The 27898-nt window shown below is 35.8% G+C and overlaps 1 protein-coding gene across 2 annotated transcripts; it reads right to left on the reverse strand.

The window, feature by feature from the left end:
• Positions 1 to 545: 545 nt before the first annotated feature.
• On the reverse strand, positions 546 to 26966 carry LOC134263017 (uncharacterized). 2 transcript variants are annotated; one of them, XM_062745314.1, is made up of 4 exons: positions 18061 to 18469; positions 16867 to 17109; positions 15831 to 15914; positions 546 to 1372 (listed from the first exon to the last, which is right to left on the reverse strand). In XM_062745314.1, the coding sequence occupies exons 1-4, from the start codon at positions 18413 to 18415 to the stop codon at positions 801 to 803; spliced, it is 1254 nt and encodes a 417-aa protein (XP_062601298.1). In that variant the 5' UTR covers positions 18416 to 18469; the 3' UTR covers positions 546 to 800. The 2 variants fall into 2 exon arrangements, with proteins under 2 accessions (XP_062601298.1, XP_062601299.1); XM_062745315.1 differs by lacking the exon at positions 18061 to 18469 and adding an exon at positions 26588 to 26966 and having other exon boundaries at positions 550 to 1372.
• Positions 26967 to 27898: the final 932 nt, after the last annotated feature.

A 27898-nucleotide genomic window follows, 5' to 3' on the forward strand; every position in this document is an offset into this window, starting at 1 on the left:
ACCCAAGATGTATACATTTCCCAAGTTTGATAGTTCTAGGTCTAATAGTTTACTAGTTATGAGCCGGACAGGATTTTTCCATATTTGGCCATAGCATCTTAATTAAAGGTCATAGCGACCTACTTTTTGCGCGCGACACACCGTCTACCCAAGAAGTATCAGTTGACAAAGTTTGATAATCCTAGGCCTAATAGTATTGAAGTTATGAGCCGGACAGGAATGGACAGACAGACGGACGTACGGACGGACGGACATGAAGCCTATAACATAATACGTCCCGTCTTAAGACGGGCGTATAAAAATCTCACTTGAGTTTTTAGTTCAGGTGAGCTTAAAAGGGAAAATACATAATGTTTTACACAATGTATTTGAAAAACTTTGAAAGAGTTTATTTTCTTATTTTAAAAAAAAAACTTAAACATGACAAATGTTAAATTATGACATGTACAAGATTATAAAACAATATACATTAATTCTCAGTATTCAAAAGAGACTTTATAAAAAGAGAGTGTCACTTTAAATTGTATTAAAGATATATATTTTAATAGAACATGAAACAATTCAAACTAGTTAAAACAAAATATAATTAGAGATCTGAAATATTCCTTTGATTTTGTCTTTTTTTTTTTGGCATTAAATTGTTATATTTAAGCTTGTTTATGGTTTAAACACATATTGTGGAAATAAATACTTAATTTACACTGTACATGTACGTATTGAACAATCAGCTTCAACATGTTTAATACTCTTACAGTTTACTCTTACTCTCATTAAAAAAAACAAACAACATTGTACAAACTTTAGTTTTGTTTGTTGTTCAACGCGTGTAACAATCTCCGAGACTTAAACAATCTTTTTCCAAACAGAAAATTGTCATAAGATGGAAGATCTTCCTCGGATACGGGTGGAAACTGCGAGACCCCAATTCTACAACAGCCTGTATACAGTGGGAATTTATCCCCCGCCCTGTCTGGGAACTGGGACTGAATTTCTTTGATGTCCTTTATAGATTCATTTTCCAGTATGGCTTTCACGTCAATACCAACACAGAATAATCTGTAATGTAAAACCATCCAGAGGAAAACTATGGAAGCAATGTTCAGTTTTCTGGGTTTATCCTTGTCTTGAAAGATTGGGAGCTTGACACTGCAGATTAGAATATCATTGAGAGAATCATACATTAGAATCCTGTAATGACGCGGGGAAATCAGGAGGTTTGGTATCAGAGAGTTTTGTAAATGTGGATAAAGTTTCCTTTGGATGAACGAGAAAACAATTGTCTGGGAAATTATTTGATTTTCAACTCCTTGATTGCTGTTTACTCTTGTTTCACAAAATGTCCTTTCTTCTTCTTGGCAATCTTTTTCATCAACTACAAAAAAAATTTAAAAAATATAACAACTTTATTTCATTCAAACATACATTTATGAAAAAGACAAACACATTATATTGACTTTGGATTATACAATGTCAAATCCCAAAATTGTACATTGTTTATCATGTTTATAATTGTGTATATAATAATTAGAAACTCGATAGGAAGCATTTCCGTTTGCCATTTGTATTTAGTATTGTAGATGCACAGGTACATTGTAGTACATGATGTGACTCATTCCAACTACCAAAGAATTTTGTCAGCTTAGGCCATGAAAAATTAATTACCTGGTTCTCAGGCCTTTTTTCAAGAAATATGATGAGGGAAGGAGGCTTTTTTTTCTTTTTTATTGCCCCCAAAACATGATGAGGCAGCTTTTTACATTGTACAAAACCTCAAAAAATGATGAGGGAGGTTATTTGGTGTTTATATTTTATTGATTTAGCAACAAGAGGCCCATGGGCCACATCGCTCACCTGAGAAGCTTTGACTATTCTGTTCTTTACTAGATTTCCCCCATGTAATACATATTGTGACCCCACCCTATCCCACTGATCATAATTAAGACAATTTGAAATCTACCCTACCCCAGGATGCTTCCACATAAGTTTCAGCTTTTCTGGCCCAGTGGTTCTTGGGAAGAAGATTTACAAAGATTTTTCCTATGTAAAATTTTGATTCTCCATTGTACCCCCGTCCTACCCCCGGGGGTCATGATTTGAACAGTTTAGAATCTACACTTCTCAAGGATGCTTTCATGTAAGTTTCAGCTTTTCTGGCCCAGTGGTTCTTGAGAAGAAAATTTTCAAAGATTTTTCCTATCTATTTCTATGTAAAACTTTGATTCCCCATTGAGGCCCCGCCCAATCCCCGGGGGTCATGATTTAAACAATTTAGAATCTACACTACCCAAGGATGCTTTCACATAAGTTTCAGCTTTTCTGCCCCAGTGGTTATTAAGAAGAAGATTTTCAAAGATTTTTCCTATATATTTCTATGTAAAACTTTGATTCCCCATTGTGGCCCCGCCCAATCCCCGGGGGTCATGATTTGAACAATTTAGAATCACTACCCAAGGATGCTTTCACATAAGTTTCAGCTTTTCTGGCCCAGTGGTTCTTGAGAAGAAGATTTTCAAAGATTTTTCCTATATATTTCTATGTAAAACTTTGATTCCCCATTGTGGTCCCGCCCAATCCCCGGGGGTCATGATTTGAACAATTTAGAATCTACACTACCCCAGGATGCTTTCACTTAAGTTTCAGTTTTTCTGGCACAGTGGGTCTTGAGAAGAAAATTTTTAAAGATTTTTCCTATCTATATCTATGTAAAAATTTGATTCCCCATTGTGGCCCCGCCCAATCCCCGGGAGTCATGATTTTAACAATTTAAAATCTACAATACCCCAGGATGCTTCCACATAAGTTTCAACTTTTCTGGCCCAGTGGTTCTTGAGAAGAAGATTTTTTAATGACCCCACCCTATTTTTGTCTTTTCTTGATTATCTCCCCTTGTGAAGGGATTTGGCCCTTCATTTTAACAATTTAAATTTCCCTTCACCCAAGCATGCTTTGTACCAAGTTTGGTCAAAATTGGCCCGGTGGTTCTTGAGAAGAAGTGGAAAATGTGAAAAGTTTACGGACGGACAGACAGACAGCTAGACGCACGGTCGGACACAATGCGATCAGAAAAGCTCACTTGAGCCTTCGGCTCAGGTGAGCTAAAAACTTTGGTCGGCCATTTTGGCCCTGCCCTACCCCTGGGGGTCATGATTTGAAAAAAAATTGAATCTACACTACTTGAGCATGCCTCCATATAAATATGATGAATTATGGCTTTGTCATTCTTGAGAAGATTTTTAAGAATTTTCCTATATATTTCTATGTTAAAATTTGGTCGGCCATTTTGGCCCCCCCCCCCCTACCCCCGGGGGTCATGATTTGAACAAACTTGAATCTACACTACTCAGCATGCTTCCATATAAATATGATAAATTATGGCTTTGTCACTCTTGAGAAGAAGATTTTTAAAGAATTTTCCAATATATTACTACGTTAAACTTTGGTCGGCCATTTTGGCCCCGCCCTACCCCCGGCGGTCATGATTTGAACAAACTTGAATCTACACTACCTGAGCATGCTTCCATATAAATATGATGAATTATGGCTTTGTTATTCTTGAGAAGAAGATTTTTAAAGAATTTTCCTATGTATTTTTATGTAAAACTTTGGTCGGCCATTTTGGCCCCGCCCTACCCCCGGGGGTCATGATTTGAACAAACTTGAATCTACACTACCTGAACATGCTTCCATATAAATATGATGAATTATGGCTTTGTCATTCTTGAGAAGAAGATTTTTAAAGAGTTTACCCATATATTTCTATGTAAAACTTTGATCGGCCACTTTGGCCCCGCCCTACCCCCGGGGGTCATGATTTGAACAAACTTGAATTTACACTACCTGAGCATGCTTCCATATAAATATGATGAATTATGGCTCTGTCATTCTTGAGAAGAAGATTTTTAAAGAATTTACCTATATATATCTAGGTAAAACTTTGGTCGGCCATTTTGGCCCCGCCCTACCCCCGGGGGTCATGATTTGAACAAACTTGAATCTACACTACCTGAACATGCTTCCATATAAATATGATGAATTATGGCTTTGTCATTCTTGAGAAGAAGATTTTTAAAGAGTTTACCCATATATTTCTATGTAAAACTTTGATCGGCCATTTTGGCCCCGCCCTACCCCCGGGGGTCATGATTTGAACAAACTTGAATTTACACTACCTGAGCATGCTTCCATATAAATATGATGAATTATGGCTTTGTCATTCTTGAGAAGAAGATTTTTAAAGAATTTACCTATATATATCTAGGTAAAACTTTGGTCGGCCATTTTGGCCCCGCCCTACCCCTGGGGGTCATGATTTGAACAAACTTAAATCTACACTACCTGAGGATGTTTCCCCATAAGTTTCATCTTTCCTGGCACAGTGGTTCTTGAGAAGAAGATTTTTTAAATATGCCACCAAATTTTCTTTAATTCCCAATTATCTCCCCTTGAATGAGGGCGTGGCCCTTTATTTGAACAAACCTGAATCCCCTTCACCCAAGGATACTTTGTGGCAAGTTTGGTTGAAATTGGCCCAGCGGTTCTTGAGAAGAAGTCGAAAATGTGAAAAGTTTACAGACAGACGGACAGACGGACAGACAGACAGACAGCTATACAGTTGAGAGGTACATTGTGCATTTTACGGAAGGTGCGGGGTTATCATTTTGCTTTGTGGGGTTATTGAGAGTACAGTGGTGACTTGAGAGGTTTCATTAGGAATTCAAACAAATGGTATATTGTGGGGTTAAAGGTCTATATTTGTGGGGTTAAAGATCTATCTTTGTGGGGTTTAAGATCTATATTTGTGGGGTTAAAAATTAATTATTTAATATCAAGTCAACTTTACACGCAACTAATTATAACTACTTAAAATTGTTACTGTTTATCTGAAAAACTTAAAACGGATATAGCAATAACATTTTTCAACTACTACATAGCAGTAACAATGCAAAAAAATGTTTTTATTTGAGGATAACTGTTGCATCAAAGTAAATTAACCCATCATGTTTTCACATAAAGATGATAAACAAGAATACCCCAGAAAGTGTTAAACAAACAACCCCACTATGCTATATAGATATATCAGACAACACTAACCCTATAAATTATAAGACAAACAACCCCAGTATGTACTCTTATAAAGATAATAGACAACACTAACCCCATAAAGTGTTTGGACAGCAACCCCACTATGTACTCTCATAAAGATAACAGACAACACTAACCCCATAAAGTGTTTGGACAGCAACCCCACTATGTACTCTCATAAAGATAACAGACAACACTAACCCCATAAAGTGTTTGGACAGCAACCCCACTATGTACTCTCATAAAGATAATAGACAACACTAACCCCATAAAGCGTTTGGACAGCAACCCCACTATGTACTCTCATAAAGATAACAGACAACACTAACCCCATAAAGTGTTTGGACAGCAACCCCACTATGTACTCTCATAAAGATAACAGACAACACTAACCCCATAAAGTGTTTGGACAGCAACCCCACTATGTACTCTCATAAAGATAATAGACAACACTAACCCCATAAAGTGTTTGGACAGCAACCCCACTATGTGCTCTCATAAAGATAATAGACAACACTAACCCCATAAAGTATTTGGACAGCAACCCCACTATGTACTCTTATAAAGATAATAGACAACACTAACCCCATAAAGTGTTAGGACAATAACCCCATTAAGTACTCTTATAAAGATAACAGACAACATTAACCCCATAAAGTGTTTGGACAGCAACCCAACTATGTACTCTCATAAAGATAATAGACAACACTAACCCCATAAAGTGTTTGGACAATAACCCCACTATGTGCTCTCATAAAGATAATAGACAACATTAACCCCATAAAGTATTTGGACAGCAACCCCACTATGTACTCTCATAAAGATAATAGACAACACTAACCCCATAAAGTGTTTGGACAGCAACCCCACTATGTACTCTCATAAAGATAATATGCAACATTAACCCCATAAAGTATTTGGACAGCAACCCCACTATGTACTGTCATAAAGATAATAGACAACATTAACCCCATAAAGTGTTTGGACAGCAACCCCACTATGTACTCTCATAAAGATAATAGGCAACACTAATTCCATAAAGTGTAACAACCCCATCATGTTCTTATATAGATGAAAGATAACATTAACCCCACAAAGTGTTAGACAAGAACCACAATATGTTCTGATAGAAAATATCCGACATCTTAGTAACCTCAGAGTGTTAAACAAACAACCTCGCTGTGTTCTCATGTAACAGATACCAGTAACCATATGAATTTAAGTGTTTGAAAACCCCAGTATGTTCTAATATCAAAAAACTCTACCAGAGACTGGTAATAAAAGAACAAGTACCCCCACTATGTTCAATCGCAACTTCTCGAGCCTTTCTGACTAGCTGACAAACGACCTCGAATGTATTAGGTAGATGACATGGCAACAACCCCCCTTTTCATGATCTTCAAAATAAATGCATGAAGACCTTTTATCTGTAGAATATGGAGTTTAACTTTATTCAATGCTATGATATCACATAAAATATACTATAAAAGGGACTTCTTACTTCCTCTATCCTATATTTGAAAAAAAAAAAGAAAAGCATAACCTTTAACATCAGGTGATGTTAATGCATTCGAGGTTGTTTTTCCGAACTCTGACAGAAAGATCCCGAGTGAGATGATGCGATTGCCAGTACGTCATATCCTTTTTTTACTATTAAAAATACCAAACAATACTCATAATACTTTTTCCTATTTTGATAACATACTTGAAAATTTGTTTTAAATATTTTTCAAACTATTTTTAATTGGATAATCTCTTTATCTTTACTGCTTATTTCTAAATGAAAATTTTTCCTTTGAATCTGCTGGTGCCTGAATTTGAAGTGTACATTATGCATCAAAAGCATACATAATTTCATTGTAAATTAATAATAATAAATAAAAGAGATGATGCTGATTTTTAAAAAAAAATTTAATGAAACTTTTCAGTTACTCGACAAGTTGAACACAGATAAGAAACATGTCAATAAATGTAGAACACAGAAAAAAAACATCAAAATTTGAGACAATCTTCATAGATGTAAAAAAAAACAAGTATATAGTAAGTTGTCAAATAACTCTAAAACTTGAATGTTATTGCTACTTATTTTAAACAAAATATATTAATTCAAATGAAGTTTTTTTTTAAAAAAAAAAGTGTAGTCTAATATCTCATCATTTTGCATTTTAAAATTGATCTTAAAACAAAAGTAACGATGTACATCCTTTTGGAAAATATACTCAAACTTACAGCTGCACTCCCACTCCCATCCCCCTAAAATTAAATGAAACAAGAGGCCCATGGGCCACATCGCTCACCTGAGAAGCTTTGACCATTCTGTTCTTTACCAGATTTCCCCTTTGTTATACATAATGCATCCCCACCCTACCCCACTGATCATAATTTAGACATTTTGAAATCTACACTACCCCATGATCCTTCCATGGGCACATATGTTTCAGCTTTTTTGGCCCAGTGGTTCCTGAGAAGAAGATTTTCAAAGATTTTTCCTATATATTTCTATGTAAAACTTCTATGTAAAAAATTCCCTATAATGGCCCCGCCCTTCCCCAAGGGGTCATGATTCCTATAATTTAGAATTTACACTACACCAGAATAGTTCCACATAAGCTTCACTTTTTCTGGCCCAGTGGTTCTTGAGAAGAAGATTTTCAAAGATTTTTCCTATATATTTCTATGTAAAACTTTGATACCCCATTGCGGCCCCGCCCTTCCCCGGGGGTCATTATTTTAACAATTTAGAATCTACATTATACCAGGATGCTTCCACATAAGTTTCAGCTTTTCTGGCCCAGTGGTTCTTGAGAAGAAGATTTTCAAAGATTTTTCCTATATATTTCTATATAAAACTTTGATTCCCCATTGTGGCCCCACCCTTCCCCAGAGGGTCATGATTTGAACAATTTAAAATCTACATTATACCAGGATGCTTCCACATAAGTTTCAGCTTTTCTGGCCCAGTGATTCTTGAGAAGAAGATTTTCAAAGATTTTTCCTATATATTTCTATGTAAAACTTTGATTCCCCATTATGGCCCTGCCCTTCTCCTGGGGGTCATGATGTGAACAATTTAGAATCTACATTATACCAGGATGCTTCCACATAAGTTTCAGCTTTTCTGGCCCAGTGGTTCTTGAGAAGAAGATTTTCAAAGATTTTTCCTATATATTTCTATATAAAACTTTGATTCCCCATTGTGGCCCCACCCTTCCCCTGGGGGTCATGATTTGAACAATTTAAAATCTACATTATACCAGGATGCTTCCACATAAGTTTCAGCTTTTCTGGCTCAGTGATTCTTGAGAAGAAGATTTTAAAAAGATTTTTCCTATATATTTCTATGTAAATCTTTGATTCCCCATTATGGCCCTGCCCTTCTCCTGGGGGTCATGATGTGAACAATTTAGAATCTACATTATACCAGGATGCTTCCACATAAGTTTCAGCTTTTCTGGCCCAGTGATTCTTGAGAAGAAGATTTTCAAAGATTTTTCCTATATATTTCTATGTAAAACTTTGATACCCCATTGTGGCCCCGCCCTTCCCCCGGGGGTCATTATTTTAACAATTTAGAATTTACATTATACCAGGATGCTTCCACATAAGTTTCAGCTTTTCTGGCCCAGTGGTTCCTGAGAAGAAGATTTTCAAAGATTTTTCCTATATATTTCTATGTAAAACTTTGATTCCCTATAATGGCCCCGCCCTTCCCCCGGGGGTCATGATGTGAACAATTTAGAATCTACACTATACCAGGATGCTTCCACATAAGTTTCAGCTTTTCTGGCCCAGTGGTTCTTGAGAAGAAGATTTTCAAAGATTTTTCCTATATATAAAACTTTGATTCCCCATTGTGGCCCCACCCTTCCCCCGGGGGTCATTATTTGAACAATTTAGAATCTACACTACCCCAGGATGCTTCCACATAAGTTTCAGTTTTACTGGCCCAGTGGTTCTTGAGAAGAAGATTTTTTAATGACCCAACCCTATTTTTGTCTTTTCTTGATTATCTCCCCTTGCGAGGGGATATGTCCCTTCATTTTAACAATTTAAATTCCCCTTCACCTAAGGATGCTTTGTACCAAGTTTGGTCAAAATTGGCCCAGTGGTTCTTGAGAAGAAGTCGAAAATGTGAAAAGTTTACAGACGGACAGACAGACGGACAGACAGACGGACGGACGGACGACGGACAAAATGTGATCAGAAAAGCTCACTTGAGCCTTCGGCTCAGGTGAGCTAAAAAAACAACAAAAAGCAATTGATTTATAATTTTCCAAAAAAAAAATAATAATAAACAACATAAATGTAAATATCAGTCTGATAATTATTTCTCACATTTAAAATGAGATCACTAATTAAACATGAGGCCCAGGGGCCAAAGCCCTCACCTGAGCACATCAGGCTTGAATTTACTACCCCCCCCCCCTTCCAGGCGTTCATCATTTGAACAAACTAGAATCTACACTACCTATGATTCCATATAAATATCACTAATCATAGCTTTGAAGTACTTGAAAAGAAGATTTTAAAAGGTTTCCCTATATATCCCTATGTAAAACTTGGGTCCTATCCCCAGTGCCGGGGGTCATGATTTAACAGAACTTGAATCTACAATACCTGAGGATGATTCCACATGAGTTTCATCTTTCCTGGCCCAGTGGTTCTGGAGAAGAAGATTTTTTAAAAATGCCATTAATTTTTAACAAATTCATGATTATCTCCCCTTGGAAAAGGGCATGGCCCTTCATTTGAACAAACTTGAATCCCCTGCACCCAAGGATACTTTGTGCCAAGTTTGGTTGAAATTGGCCCAGTGGTTCTTCAGAAGAAGATGAAAATGTGAAAAGTCTACGACAACGACGACAACGACAGACAATGGACACTTTTTTGATCAGAAAAGCTCACTTGAGCCTTCGGCTCAGGTGAGCTAAAAAGACAAAAACAATGACTGTTAATGTATAGAAATTCGCCATGCCGAATGCAATGTTAATAAAAGATCCTTTTGTCTTAAAGCTGAACACTACTCATAAACATAAGTAATCAGAGATAACATAGCTCAATTCAAAAAATGATTACTTCAAGTAAAACACGGTCTCACATTTAACTAATTATCAAGAAGTTAATTTAAGGTTTGCAGTAACTTGAGAATAGACATCCAAATACTTGAAACTAGTTGCCCATCAAGAAAATGTAATTCAAATCCGCGGCCCATGTAAATGTTATCTTTTTTAGATCAACTTTCAAAAATCGATTCATCTTCTTTTTCTGAAAAGTAAGTCAGGTCCTGAATGTCGCCCTCTGGGGAAGGTAATGACAAGAATGAATCGGGATTGTGCTTGTTCTTCTTAAGGACATTGGCAAGGTTCCTGGCTTTAGTATAGAATTTTTGAAGAATTCTTGAGCAGGTGTAATGGTATGAAACGTTTTATATTCTGGAATATTTAACCCACCAAGCCACCCTCCCTTTTAAGATTTTGTCAAATCAATGTTTTTTACAGTTCTCAATGCATTTCCTATGTAAAATGTTCATAAAAAGTACCTACATAATTTTTTACCATAAATTTTTTCCAAAAACCATTTATTTCAGAATGTTTATGTAATATATACATTATTGTATCCTCATTTTGAATGATATCTAGATACCATGACTGAAAAAGTAAATTTAGAAACATGACACAGATCTGCCAACACTGTTCTTTATTTTGGAGTTACTTCCCTTAACATCTAATTTGTATGAATTCATAAACTGCTCAACTATTTCCGTTAATTATGTAATTTACCTTATTGGAAACAAATTATCATAAAACATTGGTATGGATTTGTTTTTAATATATGTTTGCAGTTACTAAAGGTTGCTTCCTTAGCACGATCTTATACAGTTATAGGAGCTACTAGCAATTGACACATCGAGATTTGTCCAGTATAACCACGGTAAATCAAATTACAGCTAGCGCTTGATGAACACTGTTTACTGCCTGTCCCTGAATATAATATACAACAAATCAATCACCGCTTTTCGTTCTTGCTGTAGAGATGATTCTACCCGTTGAACAGGTGTTGTAGGGAGCACATGCGTTTTTGTTTACCTTTATGAAATACGCTTTGTTGGTTTTCATTTTGTATCTAGAATTTTTCTAGTGTGCGACGGAAAAGGGCGAGGTGATCCGATGAGTTTTATAATAGAAAAAACCCATGATATAAATCCTTTTTCTCCGAAAAACCGTGACTTGCCAATGTCCTTAAAAGTCTTTTACTCATACTTCATGTATACCTGTCAAAAAAAAATACAGTAAAATATATTTTTAAATGATAATGTTGAATTTTTTTAAAGGTTATGTTTTAATTTATTGTAAAATAATACTGTTGTCTTGATTTTATTGGCACTTATAACATGTACTAACCATTGATCTGAATGTCTTAAATAGTTGCTTTCCTTAAATTTGTGAACTATATTCAGATCACAAATTGTGTGTTCAAGTCATAGGTTTGTTCTTTCAACTTTATGAATGGCCAACGCCTGCTGGTGTTGTTGGAACAAATAGAGTGGCCTAGATCATCAAAGTTCCACTGATGTTCACTTTCAGTGGTATCTAAACTCTACAAAGGAATACAGAAGCAAATGTTTATTTATAACACATACAAAAATTCCGAGTTACTAATTAAAATTCATCGAAATTTATTTATAGCATAGTTGTCATGAACTACTTTCTTATATTGGTAAAAGGTGAAAAAGTACAGTCAAACTTGTTTTAAGAGGCCCCCTTTGGGAAGTCCGGAAACTAGCCACTTAAGACAGGTGGCCTCTTATTCCAGTTTGCCCAAGAAGTAGCCAGTCGGTCAATAAATAAACAGCAATAACCACTATAGTTGATTTAATTAAACATGTCAATTTCACAAAACCTTTGTATATGTGTATATATATATTAATCCATGCTTATTTAAAAAATATCAAATTAACGAATTCCAAATTTTTAAGGTTTTGTGCATGTTTCTGTTCCTACAAAACAGTTAAACTTCATACATTCATAAGTGTTCTTTTGTTACATTCAAATATGTGATAATTGAATTACAGTATAATTCGGGCCAGCATTTTTTTTATTTTTAGGTTTACGAACATCAAAATGAAAAAGTCCCGTAGGAGGAGGAAATTAAAAAAAAAATTATATTTTGGGATAAAATATCAACTTTTCTACATTCATTTTTGCTTCTTTTTTTTGTGCTCTTCCAACTGTGAGGCTCCTTGCCACTGGACACATAATGGCTACAAAAAGAACCTTTATTGATTATTTCATTGTCTACCAGTTTGGGCCAGTTATGTAAACATTGTGATGCTGGTCAAAAAGTACAGATTTAAAAAAAATCATTTTTTAAAAAACTCAATACATCTTCATCGTTTTTAATATGTGTAAGGTGAATGTGTGGAAATTAATTTTCTAAAATATACTTGAGACCTAAAATAATAATTCCTATCATAAAACAGACAGGGGGTATTCAGGAGTGGGTTGAATTCTTTTTTTTTCAATTGAGTGTAAAATAATTTTTCTGGCTGCCACATTCAAAACGATACTACATGCTTGGCTGTATTTATTTGATTATACTTGTTTTTTTAAATAATTGAAACATTTCATTTCTTTAGGCTATTCTTCTTGGTCAAATAAACTTTTGCCATTATATTTAATTCATTACATGATCATCTGGTGCAAAAGCGACCCTTTTCTAAAGAATCATGCTTGGACTCTCAGCTATAACAGAGACCTAAACATTTTCTCTGTCAATAAATAACTACCACGGCCCATTTTAAATCTGTGAGATGAAAATAATTTACAGAGACATACTTATGAAAACGAATGCATAATTCTCACCAACATGTCATTGTGCTACAAAGTCGTCAGCATTTTTTGTCCTCTGAACAGATGAAACGTTTTGAATGGCACTCCTATCGATAAATTCTTACATTTAACCTAGCTATGGTTCTACTATGAACTTTGCAGATCAGGTCACGTTTTATTTACCACCATTTTCATTTTAAAACCGGAAGTACGAGTTCGTAAATGCGAAATCTCGATCCCGACTCAAATTTGACATCGGAAAGAAAAAAATCTGTTTTTCTCAATTTTATTTTTTTCTGAAAATTGAAAGTCTTGAGCGGTGGGTTTGTAAACCTAAAAATAAAACAAATGATGGCCTCAAGAAGAAATAAATGTGCCTTACTACTATCTATTTTTTAATAAGAAAAAATACACAAGCTTTAATAAAAAGACAGTTTAATGGTGAATTAAATAAAGTATAAAAAATTATTTCAGTAAGTGTCAATAAAATCCATTTAAAAACTTCACTATCATATGTTCAGGTAATGATCAGCAGTGTTACCCCCCCCCCCCCCCCTCAATTAATCCTCGATCAACTAGTTTGCTGAAGTTTTTAAAGTCTGGTAAATTTTTAATATTATTTTTATAAAGCTGTCAGAATTTCTATCTAACATACAGACACACACCAAAAATTATTCAATTGACCAAAGATTTATATTTACGCAGTTTAAAATCATTCTACTACAACACAGGTGTCAAGTGCAGTAGAGCTTAACTAATCCCTATCGATCGTCTCCTGATAGTGAAATTCACGAGATAATCATGCTATACAAAACATTTGTTTTGACAAGAGTTGCAATTAGAGCTTCTACACGAAATCAAAATCTAACAAGTGTGAAAATACTGATAGCCCTGTATTAGCTAAGTCACATACTCTCACTGTAAATATTCAAAGTTATGATGAATTAATATTGTAAATTACAAAATGTAGCTTTAAGCTTGAATTTCTTTAAGTTTAGCTATGGAAAAACTATTAATTGTGATTTAATTCTTTTAAATTTTCAATCGTCGATCTTAAAAAATAAGTACAAATTGATCTTACAGGACAATTATATTTTTTTCATTAACACAAACAGAGTTATATAATTGTATCTAAAAGTAATTTAATTTCTTTAATACGAGAATTTTATTATCGGGCACATGTAAAAGATGTGACATATTGGGTATTTTAACAACTGATTAAAATGTCCTGCACTCATTTTTAAACATTGATTGTCATTTATCAAATTGATATACAACTGAATTTTACAACCTTATTATACAACCCCATGTTTATTCCTACGAAGCTTTAAGCCTACTTGCTGTGAAAATTTATTTGCAGTGACATTGTTAATTCCATTTTCCATTCTGATTTTCTTTCTATAGATTAAGGTACAATTACAAGTACATGTAAACAAATGAGTGAAGAGTAGATAAACAATTGGTACGTATCTACAATGAATTCAAAGAGAGAGAGAGAGAGAGAGAGAGAGAGCAATAATACAACGAAACAGGATAAAAATAAAGCCAAAAATATTCAATTGGAAAAAATTTAAACACTGAAGATTTAAAAATTAATCAGGAGGGGCGGAAGAGGGGTGAAAAATCCAGAGACTTTGTCTCCCGTTCGAAGAATCACATGTATTTATGTTATGAGATATCTGCATGTTTTTACCATAGTATAGAGAAAATTCGAATTAAGAAAAAAACGCGATCGTTTTTGGAAGAAAATAAGCCAGGTAGTACTCCAACACGGATTAAATAATGGAGATTTATTGACAGTTGAAGCATGTTATACGGAAAATTTAAATGGTTGGGATTTTTATAGCAAAAAACGAGTGAAAATACTTACCAACTGTGCTTTGCATGTATTGCATGTGTATAAATAATATTATCTTTTTTACTGGCCAACGGGGCGACCTACTTGCAGAAAACCACTAGCCCAACCCCCGGGTGTCGGTCGATTTTCATTGCAGACCTCTGATTCAAAAAAGAACTATCAGTGCATTCATTATATATATATATTTTTTAACAAAAGCCGGTTTTCAATAGGTATGTGTTTATGTGGACTACAGATTTCCTTTCCTTGGCTTTAAATAAATTCTACAACTGCATAATGTACGTATGAAGCATGTCAAACAACTTACAAAACTTTTTTTCAATGTAGTGCAACAAAATAGTAAGACTTACCGCATTTGCTTTTTGTGTTTCCGAATTTCCTCAAAGCTATGCCAAATGCAGCTACTTCCGTATCCTGCGCATGCGCAGTTAGTTTTTAAATATATGCGCATGCTCAGGTATTCGGAACTCCTCGATTCAATTACCGAACTCCTCTAATCAGCAGATTTCTGAATGTCTGAGCGTTTTGGGCTTAGGACATGTCCAAAATTTGGACAAAGTCTTTGTGAGGTTAAAACTAATTTTAGGTTTTTCGACCTCATAGAGTAATTTTGAACGTAAATAGACCTCTTCATTATGGGGTTGACCCCACAGTACCAAAAAAACCCCATACTGCTGGAAAATACGTTCATTTTACCCCATAATGTACCTCTCGTAAGAACAGACAGACAGACGGACAGACAGACGGACGCCGGACAAAATGTGATCAGAAAAGCTCACTTGAGCTTTCAGCTCAGGTGAGCTAATAAAAAAGGGTCAATGAGGCACCCTTTTAAGAGATGAAAAAGGGCCTGAGAACCAAGAAATTAATTTTTTTTGGCCTTATCTTCCCATTCATCCCCCATTATAAATACCCACTCATACACCACACATTACTGGACGAGAATTGATCAACCCCTGCTACCCCCCAACACCCACCTTTAAAAAAAGAATTTAATATATTATTCAATACTCGTGTGAAGGGTTACTTCGTCATTTGATTTTTTCAGAGTCTCAACGTACCCTGTGATTCACTTCTAGATACAACAGCAGCTGACTGTGAAGAGCATATGATGTCTGGAAAACCGTGCCAGGCTGATTCCTCTCCTGGAAGAAACAGAGAAATATAATACACAAAACTCACCAAGGAATTTAGCTATCATCATAGCATAGATATGAACACCTGATAAATGGGGGAGTTTTGTTAATTAAAGTTTCAAGTCATCTCATTATCATGCACAATTAGGTATATTTTTAAACTTGACAATATTTTATTTTTCAAATTTTTAAACTTGACAATATTTTATTTTTTAATTTTATGTGATTTAAGGAATCACTGTCTAGTTTTGAGAGTATGCCAGGGCATCAACAATAGTGGGAAACATTGGATAATTTGCATAACGGGCGAAGCCACTATTGTTGATGTCCCTGGCATATTCTCAAAACTAGACAATGATTCCTTATATTTCCATTTCATTGTGAAATTAAATTGTAGACTTAGACATTAAAAATGTAGACTAATCGATTTAAATTACACGAGCACTTCCATGCCAAATTCAATAGTCTTCGCACACTGACGTCAAAAACAAAGGCAGCCGCACGAGATTTACATGCATAATTGACCTCCTTAGCGTCAGACACAGAGACAGATTCGCACGAGATTTGCATGCGTATTATGCCTCCTTAGCTGCTGACCTATCGACCTGCCTAATTTACATTCCGGCAGAATTATCAAGAATATACTCCCAAAACTTTCAAAGAGTTATAACAGAGAAGAAAATTAGAAATGGAAATATTGAGGCTTTATAAGCAGTAAAAAAAAATATGCAACAGAGAGATTTAGAAACTGATGCTGCATATGACCGTTTAGATAAAACAGACATTACATTAATGCTTATTTTTATAGTATTCTGACCAAGCACTGTACAGTAGTACAATAGTTCATTTTACCTTAAATTAATATTTCTGAATATCTATACACTCATTCTAACTAGTATTTTCTCCTACACAAAGTCTGATCGATAAAACTGCCTTACACTTTTTTTTTACAGATATGTACCTATCCCAGTGCTCTCAAATACTGGTGTTGCAGGTGTTCTGTTACAATGATCCAGACCACACTGACATTTTCCTGCCCCGACTTTCACTTTTATCTGCTCGTTAATTACACAAGACTGTCCCGGTGCTAGTCTCCTCAATAAATGTTCAGCCAGAACGAGGGTCTGTCCATCTATTTCCTGACTCCTCTCCTCTGTCGAATCAAGTCCTCCCAAAACTTGACTTAGACACTTTTCGTGACATTCTGAAATAGTAAAGAGAGGATTTCATTTAAGATAGGATTGTATATTGTATATTGTTTTTCACGTCCCTCTCAAGAATTTTTCACTTGCATGGAGACGTCACCGTATGCCAGTGAAGGGCTTCAATTTTTGACACTCGGGCCATTGAGCAGTGAGGGATCCTTATCATGGCAATACCTGCTGCTGACAGGGGGCCTCGGTTTTTAAGGTCTCATCCGAAGGACCCACAACTTTCACTTCAAAGTGCCGAGCGAATGGCGAAGGAACAGTTCCTACCCATTTTTTATTGACTAAGCTCAGTCGCGGCCGAGATTCAAACTCATGACCTCCAGTTCTCGAAGCGAGCACTCTACTGAATGAGCTACCGAGAACATTATTTAAGATACGAAAAACTTGGCTTGTGAAAAGACAAAGTTTGGTAATGGCTAATATCACATCCCAAATAAGCCAGTAAGTTATCAAATTCATTAAAAATGTTTTTGTTTGTGATGTTATACCATCAGAATTAAAGGATTTAAGAAAATAATGACAAATAAACACGTCAAAGACTTTGAAAGAAAATAAGGTCTTTTTGTGATGTCTTCTCAGACTCTGTCTCTTTGTCATGTTTGATGATGTAATATGTAGAACATACAGGCATTTGTTTTTGTAATAAATTTTTAACCCATTGTGTAGTAATGGGAGAGAGAAAAAATTCAGCAGCCAGGTCAAACCCAAGTCCCCTGTATCTCTACCAACTAAACTATTTGGTCACTAGCGATTGAACAAGCGTGACTGCCACGGTTAAGTATAATAATATTGTACTAATGGGATAAATATTCATTACAGAATCTGGTGCCTATGGTAGGAATATATTTTTAATAATACTTAAATTTAGCAACGTTTAATCATTTTTCTCTCTTAAAAAAAACTAACAGGAAACCTCATGTTTGTGACGAAAAAGACTGTTATACCTTTCTCTTTAAAATAATTATGAAGTATGTCAACCGCTCTTTGCTCGTCCTCATTCAGTTCCCGCGATTGATCTCTCAGGTCCAGCAATAGATCGATCCCTTTTGTGAAGACATCATCGAAGTCGATCATGTACAGAGAAGAGCTCCCTGCTGGGCCCACTTTCCTGAAGTCGCACCTGACATCTGTAAACAAGGCACTCGTACTCGCATTACAGTCTGGTCCAAGTTGCAGAATAGCAAACGCTGGATAAACTAATTGAGTTGATGCTAAATTGAAGACAGTTTCCCATTCTGGTGACCTGTCATACCTGTTTTGTAGCCTGATCTTTTTCTGTTTTGGCGATTCTGCCGCCATGTTTTTTTCATTGTTGTTAACTCGGCCCAAAAATTATTCTCGAACATGCAACTGGCCAATCTCTCACAAGAGGGCACGCTCCGCTTATCGTGTTGGAGCGATGAGCGTAAAACGCCGTCTGGTGAGAGGTTGGCAACTTGCATGCATAATTTGTGCATATTGTGTAGCAAATGCTAGATACCGCATTTCAAAGCAATTTAAAAAAAAAAAAAAAATTATGTCTCTAATAGAATTACTAGTAAGTATAGAAAATTATATTTCAATGGAATTCTTTGAAATCACACTCACTTAGCATCGTTTTTGAAGGGGGAGGGGCAACCTGAGAAAATTATTTTTTCTTACCTTAAAAAATTTGTCAAGCAAAAAAAAAAAATTAAAAATTAATTGCCCAAACTTGAAAATCCTATTTCGTAGGGGATGGGGGGTAGTGGCCAACTTTTTTAAGGCCAACTTCCTTTCAATTTCTAGTTTTTCCTATTTTTATTTATAATATTTTTTTCCTAATATTGTTTCTTAAGAATATATTGTTTCTTAAGGATATAATAAATATCAGAGAAAAAGGTAATGGCAAATTATCATTCTACAGCCAGTTAATAAGTCAAGGGAATCTAAACAAACAGGAAATTCAACCATACTTAAATTTTTCCATTTCCAAGAATCTTCGTTCCTTTTTGACTCGATTGATCATGAGAATAAGTGCTCACAAATTTCAGATAGAGGTTGGCAGATATTGTAACCCAATTATATACCAAGAGATGAAAGATTTTGTATTAATTGTAAAAATGTCGTTGAAGATGAACATCATTATTTATTTGTATGTCCTCTATATAAACAACTAGGAAGTGAATTTTGTACACTTTTTAATAATGCATGTATATCTTATAAAATTCTTAATCCAGCAGATGTTAATTCTGCAAGAAATATTTGTAACTAAATTCATACGTGATGCATGTAATATAAGAAAATCTATGTGACTATATATTTTATATTTGTTTACTGTATGTATGACTTGCGCCACATGTGGTTTTTGTCAAATTGAATAAATAATAATAATTTTTCTTTGCTATGAATATACGGTGATTATAAAGGGGGGGGGGGGGGCAACCATCTCTTCAATGGATATTTTCTATAGTAAAGATAATGTTGGGGAAAAAAGTGGGGGGTCAGCCCCCCCTCCCTGCCCCCCCCCCTTCCCCTGTTGCTACGTGCCTGAATTTTAAGAAGTTTTCAATTGATAGGCTCTCGATCTTTATGTTTCTAGACAAAGTTTCCATACCTTTTTTAAATGTAAGTGCATTATAGATTTTTTATATGAGCAGAACATTAAGAACTTTACATATATTTTTGATTAAATGTTACCTTGATTACAGTTACTAATTCGTTTGAAAACATATAACTGATTTGGGTCCATTAATACATTTAAGAAGTATGCATAAATGTGATATTAAAATGAGGACTGAATTCATAATGTATAGATTTAGATTTGACCTAGCAGTTACAACAGTTACTCAAACAACTGCTTTTAGATTTTTTTTCCACATCGAAATAAAACAACATCAGATCTTACCATTTAGATATCACGGATGCCAATGCAATGAACACCTACACCCAGAGTTTTGCACTTTTGATCATTCAAAACGGTATATATTTCTAACAAAATACTGAAACATGTACAACTTCAATTTAAACACTTCAAAAGGCCAGTTTTGTGTTGACCCAGTACAGTCTGATTTCATTGGCTGATTTGACTTGTTTACTGTTCTTGCAAACTTCCTGCAAACATTCAAATCATGCAATGTTTCCAGCGAACTTGCTGCGAAAATTATATTGGTGTGTATATGCTTCTTGCAATGTTCCTGCAAACATTTTGGGTTCCTGCGAATTTGATGCAAGCTTGCAGCAATTGCTGCAATGTTTGCTGCAAGATTGCAGCTATAGCGGCAATCATCTGCGAACAAGAAAATTTTCTTCCTGCGAACAATTTTGTTAGCTGCAAGCTTGCAGCAGACTTGCTGCAGGCCTACAGCAAACATATCAGTGAAACGGATATGGTTGTTTTGTTTCGTATTAACGTTATACCTATAGTATATGTTTCTGTTTAAAATCTAAAACACTTAAAGTATTGATTTTACGATCATATAAGTAGTATGAATCTGCCAATGTACAATAAACTCCTCTGGAGTAATACACGCTGTATTTATTAAGTGACTGTATTGAAACCTCTCTGGAGATGGTGTTAGCTATACATGTACATATTTCAGATGTGTGTCGTCTTATATATTGTACGTAGTAAGACCTGAATTAATAAGTTGCGGAGGGCACATATATAGCTGAGGATTACGATAGCCATAATGTAGGACCTGAATATTATAAGGCAGGCACTTGGTTATATATTGAGAGAGGTGGCATACCACGAATAGAGGTGGGGGAAGTGCTAAGAGGCAGTGCAATCGTATTGGCAGGGCAAGAAGAAATTTGTTTCCGGGAGACACCTGTTGACCACAGCTAGTGGTTATCCAATCAAGAAGAAACCCGTTGATCCATTGTATTGTTTTATTGTATTTATTTGATTGTAATTTTATTTGGTCAACAAAAATCTGACTTATCACCAAACACCAATTAAGCTCGGCCACGTTGCACATTACATCAGTTTGGAAAGGGAGATCTCACAATAATAAAAAATTTGGAGGATTTGGGAATTTCGAAACTGTTAAAAAGAGTAACGACCAAGAGTGTATCAGAGGAAGGGGTATCTCCTTAAAACAATTAAAACATTTAATTAATTTCTTCATTTCGTTGCAGGCAAATAATATTGGTAGCATTTTTGGACGCGGGAAAAAAGGGGGCCACATACGACAAAGGAATAAACTTAAGAATGGTCTTGGTAACATTTCTTGGTATTTGTATTTATACAAGAATTATTACTGAAAGTTATTATTTTAAAATACATGTATAACTTTTAGTGTAAAATATGGTGTCCGGATAGGGCCATATTTGCGTTAGCACGACATCGCGTTCAGATAAACGAGACATCGCACTAACACACAACACGCTGTCGAGCTAACGCAACTTTGTACAACACGCCGTCGCGCTAACACACAACACACCGTCGCGCTCACACACAACACACCGTCGCAATACCATAACTTTGCACAACACGCTGTCACGCTAACGCAACTTTGCACAACGCACTGTCGCGCTAACACACAACACGCCGTCACGCTAACGCAACTTTGCACAACGTGCCGTCGCGTAAACACACAACGTGCCGTCGCGCTAACACAACTTTACTTGTGTGTTAGCGTGACGGCGCGTTGTGCAAAGTTCTAACACACAAGCAAAGTTGTGTTAGCGCGACGGCACGTTGTGTGTTTGCGCGACGGCACGCTGTGCAAAGTTGCGTTAGCGTGACGGCGTGTTGTGTATTAGCGCGACGGCGTGTTGTGCAAAGTTGCGTTAGTGCGACGGCGTGTTGTGTGATAGCGCGATGTCCCGTTTATCTGAACGCGATGTTACGTTGCGCTAACGCAAATGGCCCTATTCGGACACCATATAGTAAAAATATCTAGTATTATCTTTCGTTGTTTCTTTTTACCATTTAGGAAATTAAAGAGACATTACAGCTCAATTTCCACATTTATGGAGAGTGTTTATTATATCACTATTTGATTAAATGGTGAAAATGATATCGATGCTGAAAATTTGAAGCATGTAAGATCATTAATGATCTCTACACCTGGTATTGAAGAACAGCCAGAAGTACCTTTGTTGTTTTTATAGGACCGTCAAAAACTATTACACACAGCAAATTTTTAACGGTTAAACCAGATTTATTTCCTTTTAAAACCTGTAATTTTCGGAAAGGTCATACCTTCAACTTTGCTAGAAAATTAAAGAAAGTTGCGGTAAAATTTTTTGTTTCATTATTTTTGCGTAAAATGAGCTGTACATGCATTCTCAATTTATAGTCTCAATTCGCTTTAAATAATGTACCGCGTTTTAACTTTTAAGTAATATAATATTTCAAATAAATTTTATTTTCTGCCAGTCTTACGAACCTTTGTTGGTTGTTGATTAAAATACAACAATTGTTTGTTGTAGCTTGAATGATTATCTTAGGAGAAAATCACATTTTATAGCAGAAATCGATATTTACGTTACTGTCACCGATCATCGTGTAGTTTTTCTTTTAAACCAAAAAGAATTTTTAAATCATTAACATATCTTTTTCTTAATAAGATTGTCCTACATTTGAGTTATATTTTCTGAATATCACACCCTTCACACATATGCGTGTCACAGATTTTTAAAAATGTTAATATATTCATCAAATTTCGATGTCACCGCAAAATCATTACTTTTCTATTTGGAAATTCAAAAGGACTGGAAGGAATGTTGAACTAACTCAAAAGGACTAAGTTGTAACTTTTTAACATCATGAGCTCCCTTTCTATTGCATGGAAAGGTAAAAAAGACACTGTTTATCTGTGTTTATGAACAATAGCCCCCCTTTTCTTATAAGTCCAATGGTTAAAAAATTCAACGATATTTACGTGTTAGTATTTATTCACAAATTAAGTAAGAGAACTACACTGTCCCCTATGGGCCAAATTGCCTTACACTCAAGCACTAGAATATGCCTTTAATTAACAGTGGAATAATTGAACAATGGCATTAAAAGTTACGATAAATCTCAGAAAGGTATTTACGTTACCGATATTTACGTTACCAGGTTTTAAAGTAAATAAGTATTAATTTCTAAAGCTGTTTGAACAGATTTGCGAGTGAATCTTTATGAGGTAAATAATAAGAACATGAAGAAATATACACTGTTTCTTAAAATGTCATTTTTTCTGTAACAAGATCGCAGAAATGCAAACGGAAGTGCACATGCAAAGGTGAACATTTTTACTCAATATCTTGTGCATCCGTGTGATTTGAAAATTGAATTGACATTATATTATTCACATGTAGAATCGTGGTTTAATGACTGAATCTTTCCATTTTGAGCAATTGGTTAATATTGCATAGATTCAAGTGTAAAGAACGTTATCATTCGGAACGTAAATCTGAAACAAAACTTTCTTCGAGTCTGTATTTTGCTGTTTGTTCGAACTGATAGTGATCGTCAACTGTAAAAAAATGTTTATATACACTTGAATTGTATACCAAGCTAAATATTTTGAAGAAACAAATATAATTTTTGTAGGAAATATAATTCTAGAAAATGGGCGCTTTGTTGCATGCAGTGGGGGGGGGGGGGGGGGGGGTTATAAATCGGGTAAAAAAAGAAAGACGGCTGTGGGTGTTGTGTGTCAAGATACTGGATGAAATTGAATCCATCTCCATATTCGTTGCTTTGCAAGAAATACATTTATTAACATGTATAAAATTTGCAACTAATTTTTCCCATTTGCATTGTTACATAGACATATGACTTAGGAGTTACTAGTATGCGTCTATGCTTTAATAGTACTGAAAATTCAATTTACGTTATAGAATGTTTATTGCTCTAAAGAGCACATGTGAAGTGCAACTGTAATTATTTACAAACTTTTAAAGGGTGGTGGGGGATCTTTGTTTTATTTTTGAGATTTGACGATAAAGTTTTCACAAACAATTAAGCATTTCTGGTATGAAGCAACAAGGGGGGGGGGGGGGGCAGTCCCCCCCCCCTGCCCCTTTTTTTTCAGCCTTACTTTAACTTCAGTAGATGTTCAGTGAAAGGCTGGTTGCCCCCACCCCCACTAATAGGGATGTAGGGAAAATATATTGTAATAATTGGTACTGAATGTAGTTGGCATTGAAAAAAGTTCGCCTCCCCCCTCTAGGAGTTTCGACTTTGAGCAAGTTTTCTCACCCCGCCCCCTTTTATTTTGCCTTGCCAACTTTCCCGGTAAGTAAAAAAAAAATTCTCTGGCTACTCCCCCCCCCCCATACATACACTTTCAAAAACGAGGCTATGTGATTTACTGCATTTAAAAAAATCAACAGATAAAATGGTGGAATTCAAAAAAATTCTTTAAAAATTAATTACTGAAAGTCGAGTTCTGTGTTTTTGTGAATGTGTCTATGCGTGCATGAAAAACACTCTGGTATCAAAAAGAAAGCATAAAATAATGTCTCCTCTTACGACACGTTTTTATACTGATTTGTTTGTGTTTGAGTACTTTACATGCATGGGTGAATTTACTAACAACAACTCAGAACTCGACTTTCAGTAATTAATTTTTAAAGAATTTTTTTGAATTTTCATTACATAAAATACCTTGATCAAGGTATTTTAAATACCTTGATAAAGCTATATAGCTTTATCAAGCTATATAACTTTATCGGGGTATTGTGCTGGACCTGATAGGATTGCATAACAAGAGGCCCATGGGCCACATCGCTCACCTGAGAAGCTTTGACCATTCTGTTCTTTACCAGATTTCACCCTTGTTATACATAATGCATCCCCACCCTACCCCACTGATCATAATTTAGACATTTTGAAATCTACACTACCCCATGATCCTTCCATGGGCACATATGTTTCAGCTTTTTTAGCCCATTGGTTCCTGAGAATAAGATCCTCAAAGATTTTTCCTATATATTTCTATGTAAAACTTTGATTCCCTATAATGGCCCCACCCTTCCCCCAGGGGTCATGATTCCTACAATTTAGAATTTATACTACCCCAGAATGCTTCCATATAAGCTTCACTTTTTCTGGCCCAGTGGTTCTTGAGAAGAAAATTTTCAAAGATTTTTCCTATATATTTCTATATAAAACTTTGATTCCGCATTGTGGCCCCGCCCTTCCCCTTGGGGTCATGATTTCAACAATTTAGAATCTACACTATACCAGGATGCTTCCACATAAGTTTCAGCTTTTCTGGCTCAGTTGTTCTTGAGAAAAAGATTTTCAAAGATTTTTCCTATATATTTCTATGTAAAACTTTGATTCCCCATTTGGCCCCGCCCTTCTCCCGGGGGTCATGATTTGAATCTTTTAGAATTTACACTATACCAGGATGCTTCCATATAAGTTTCAGCTTTTCTGGCCCAGTGGTTCTTGAGATTAAGATTTTCAAAGATTTTTCCTATACATTTCTATGTAAAACTTTGATTCCCCATTGTGGCCCCATCCTTCCCCCAGGGGTCATTATTTGAACAATTTAGAATCTACATTATACCAGGATGCTTCCACATAAGTTTCAGCTTTTCTGGCTCAGTGGTTCTTGAGAAGAAGATTTTCAAAGATTTTTCCTATATATTTCTATGTAAAACTTTGATTTCCCATCATGGCCTCGCCCTTCCCCCGGGGGTCATTATTTGAACAATTTAGAATTTACACTATACCATGATGCTTCCATAGAAGTTACAGCTTTTCTGGACCAGTGGTTCTTGAGAAGAAGATTTTCAAAGATTTTTCCTATATATTTCTATGTAAAACTTTGATTCCCCATCATGACCCCGCCTTTCCCCTGGGGGTCATGATTTGAACAATTTAGAATTTACACTATACCAGGATGCTTCCATATAAGTTTCAGCTTTTCTGGCCCAGTGGTTCTTGAGAAGAAGATTTTCAAAGATTTTTCCTATATATTTCTATATTAAACTTTGATTCCCCATTGTGGCCCTGCCCATCCCCGGGGGGTCATGATTTGAACAATTTAGAATCTACACTATCCCATGATGCTTTAACATAAGTTTCAGCTTTACTGGCCCAGTGGTTCTTGAGAAGAAGATTTTTTAATGACCCCACCCTATTTTTGTCTTTTCTTGATTATCTCCCCTTGCGAGGGGATATGTCCCTTTATTTTAACAATTTAAATTCCTCTCCACCCAAGGAAGCTTTGTACCAAGTTTGGTCAAAATTGGCCCAGTGGTTCTTGAGAAGAAGTTGAAAATGTGAAAAGTTTACAGACGGACGGACAGACAGACGGACGGACGGACGACGGACAAAATGTGATCAGAAAAGCTCACTTGAGCCTTCGGCTCAGGTGAGCTAAAAACTTGCTTACCAAAAGTTATTCAGATTTAGGTGCCCTGATGCGGATTTATGATATTTAAATCCAAAATAAAAATTTTCATTTTTTGCACTGTAAATTTATAGCCAATTTGGGATATTCTATCCCAAACGGCCTATTATATCCCATTTGGGCGAGTGGTCCCAACCTGTTATACCTTTCTCTTTAAAATAATTATTAAGTATGTCAACCGCTCTTTGCTCGTCCTCATTCAGTTCCCGCGATTGATCTCTCAGGTCCAGCAATAGATCGATCCCTTTTGTGAAGACATCGTCGAAGTCGATCATGTACAGAGAAGAGCTCCCTGCTGGGCCCACTTTCCTGAAGTCGCACCTGACATCCGGAAACAAGGCACTCGTACTCGCATTACAGTCTGGTCCAAGTTGCAGAATAGCAAACGCTGGATAAACTAATTGTGTTGATGCTAAATTGAAGACAGTTTCCCATTCTGGTGACCTGTCATACCTGTTTTGTAGCCTGATCTTTTTCTGTTTTGGCGATTCTGCCGCCATGTTTTTTTCATTGTTGTTAACTCGGCCCAAAAATTATTCTCGAACATGCATGCAACTGGCCAATCTCTCACAAGAGGGCACGCTCCGCTTACCGTGTTGGAGCGATGAGCGTAAAACGCCCTCTGGTGAGAGATTGGCAACTGGCATGCATGCATGTTGTGTAGCAAATGCTAGATACTGCATTTCAAAGAATTTTTTTTTTTCATTTTTTTTATGCCTCTAATAGAATTACTAGTATGTAGAAAATCATAAAGTATTTCAATGGAATTCTTTGAAATCACAGTCACTTAGTATCGTTTTTGAAAGTGGGGGGGGGGGGGCAACCTGAGAAAATTATTTTTACTTACCTTAAAAAATTTGTCAAGCAAAAAATAAAAAGAAAAAAAAATAAAAATTGCCCAAACTTGAAAATCCTGTTTCGTAGGGGGTGGGGGTAGTGGCCAACTTTTTAAAGGCCAACTTCCTTTCAATTTCAATTTTTTCATATATTTCTTTGCTATGAATATACGGTGATTATAAAGTGGGGGGGGGGGTGCAACCATCTCTTCAATGGACATTTTCTAATTTCTAAAGTAAAGATAATGTTGGGGGAAAAAGGGGGGCCAGCCCCCCCCCCCCCCTGTTGCTACGTGCCTGAATTTTATGAAGTTTTCAATTGATAGGCTCTCATTATGCTTCTAGAATAAATGTAAGTGCATTACACAGTTGCAGTAAAACAGTGGCCAGTACCTACTAATGCCACTGAGGTACGCTCATTTCTTGGGCTATGCAGCTTTTACAAGAGATTCATCAAGGATTTCTCAAGCATTACAAAATGCCTACACACACTGACAGAGAAAGGTCGCGCGCCTTTGTTTGGTCAAAAGAATGTCAAGAGGCATTTGACACCCTACGAAATAAGCTGACCAACCCTCCAATTTTAAGGCATCCAGATTTCTCTCATCCCTTCATTTTAG

This window comes from Saccostrea cucullata, unplaced genomic scaffold, assembly GCF_032062105.1.
Source record: "Saccostrea cucullata isolate Sc308-1 unplaced genomic scaffold, CSIRO_AGI_Scuc_v1 ctg1512, whole genome shotgun sequence".
Classification (NCBI taxonomy): Eukaryota; Metazoa; Mollusca; class Bivalvia; order Ostreida; family Ostreidae; genus Saccostrea; species Saccostrea cuccullata.

What these genes read in the sequence shown, in the direction of transcription:
- LOC134263017 (XM_062745314.1), bottom strand. Translation starts at nt 18,415, where the DNA reads ATGGCGGCAGAATCGCCAAAACAGAAAAAGATCAGGCTACAAAACAGG. An exon ending in ATTTGAGAGCACTGGGATAG is followed by an intron (nt 15,915 to 16,866) that starts GTACATATCTGT and finishes TGTTTCTTCCAG; the next exon opens with GAGAGGAATCAGCCTGGCAC. An exon ending in ATCTAGAAGTGAATCACAGG is followed by an intron (nt 1,373 to 15,830) that starts GTACGTTGAGAC and finishes TTTTTTTTGTAG; the next exon opens with TTGATGAAAAAGATTGCCAA.